Source organism: Teleopsis dalmanni, chromosome X (assembly GCF_002237135.1).
Source record: "Teleopsis dalmanni isolate 2A chromosome X, ASM223713v2, whole genome shotgun sequence".
Lineage (NCBI taxonomy): Eukaryota > Metazoa > Arthropoda > Insecta > Diptera > Diopsidae > Teleopsis > Teleopsis dalmanni.
The window spans coordinates 102,016,338-102,017,678 of NC_051848.1; the positions used below are offsets into that span (position 1 = coordinate 102,016,338).

General features: G+C 35.3%; 1 protein-coding gene across 1 annotated transcript; it reads right to left on the minus strand.

The window, feature by feature from the left end:
* Positions 1-673: 673 nt before the first annotated feature.
* Positions 674-1,285, minus strand: LOC119688869 (putative peptide chain release factor homolog). Its single transcript, XM_038103529.1, has one exon. The coding sequence runs from the start codon at positions 1,283-1,285 to the stop codon at positions 674-676; it is 612 nt and encodes a 203-aa protein (XP_037959457.1).
* Between the last annotated feature and the right edge of the window lie 56 nt (positions 1,286-1,341).

The following is a 1,341-nucleotide window of genomic DNA, read 5'->3' on the forward strand; positions in this document are numbered from 1 at the left end:
TTTATTGGTAAGGAAATAACAATGGTATAGTTATTTGAGTCCGTTACTATATTTTTAATCAATATAAATGGAGTAAAAATAATGGAAAAAGAAATCAATATCAGCATCAATAATTATAAAATTTCAAAAGAAAATGTTATTAATTACTATAATTCACAATTGAATCAACTTTATGAGGAAAGAGACGAAAAAGAAAAGTTACTAGACCTCTGTATCTATTTAGAAAATGATAATAGGGGGAATGGGGTCTACTTAGAAGAGTTAGCTTTACGTCTTCAGCAGTTTGAAATTGATATCTCTTTTATTTCAACTAAAATTAATGAGCTAGAAAGTTTTATGTTGAAACATCACTATCCATTTTCTATTGATAGAGAAATAACAGCGAGTTACCATGAGTTCATTGTTGAGTATCAACCGGAGCTGCGAAATACTGAGCCTGATCATGGCGAATTGATACTATCGGAGAAAATGTCTGAATTCTATTGGGCTGAAAAAAATAGCCGTAGCTTATATGAACCAAATGTAAAAAATACGGCAACTATTACATTCGTAATTGGCCATGAATAGGCTATCATAATTTATTCAGTTTAATTTTTATCATTAAGACAACGTCATGAAATATGTGGCACAGCAATGATTATTACTGTGCCTTGGTATAGCCATCATCGAAAGGTTATTTCAGGCGCTTGAACTCGCTACCAGAAAAAATTCTTATCGCATTACCTCTCTCAATTTGATAATGGGAGTGGTGCCTTTGTTTATCTAAGTCACTTAATTGTTGTGATTGATATTCACTTAATTTCCAATTAATTAGCTGGTTAGCTAACTTTTTGTTTGCGTGTTGACTACGTTCAGATTGAACTTTCACACAGATCCCACTGGCAATATGTCTTGCTCGAACAGCAGAGCAGGTTTTATTAACATGTTGCCCGCCAGGTCCTTGCGCTTTGATAAATTCATATTCTATTTCACTTTGAGTAATTTCGGTCAGCGGTGAAAATGGAATAACATCAGGGAACCAATTTTTACGTTTATGTTTCGGACGAAGTGGACTCTGGCACTGCCATTGAATTGTGCCACACCAGTCATCGATTAACGCTTGAATTTGTTCACCATCAAGGGATATAAGCGCTGATTTTAAACCATGTCGAGAAGGACAAGATTCTAATACATCAGCACTTACTCCATTGTTTTTTGCCTCTTGCAAAAAACAAGCGAGTGCTTTTTCAACAGCAATACAGCACTCTTCTGGCCCTTGTGCAGAGGAAAATTGCAATAAGACCATCAGCAACCCCCACTTGTTTTATAGGTGATGACGGGTTTCAAACGCGCAATCACTTG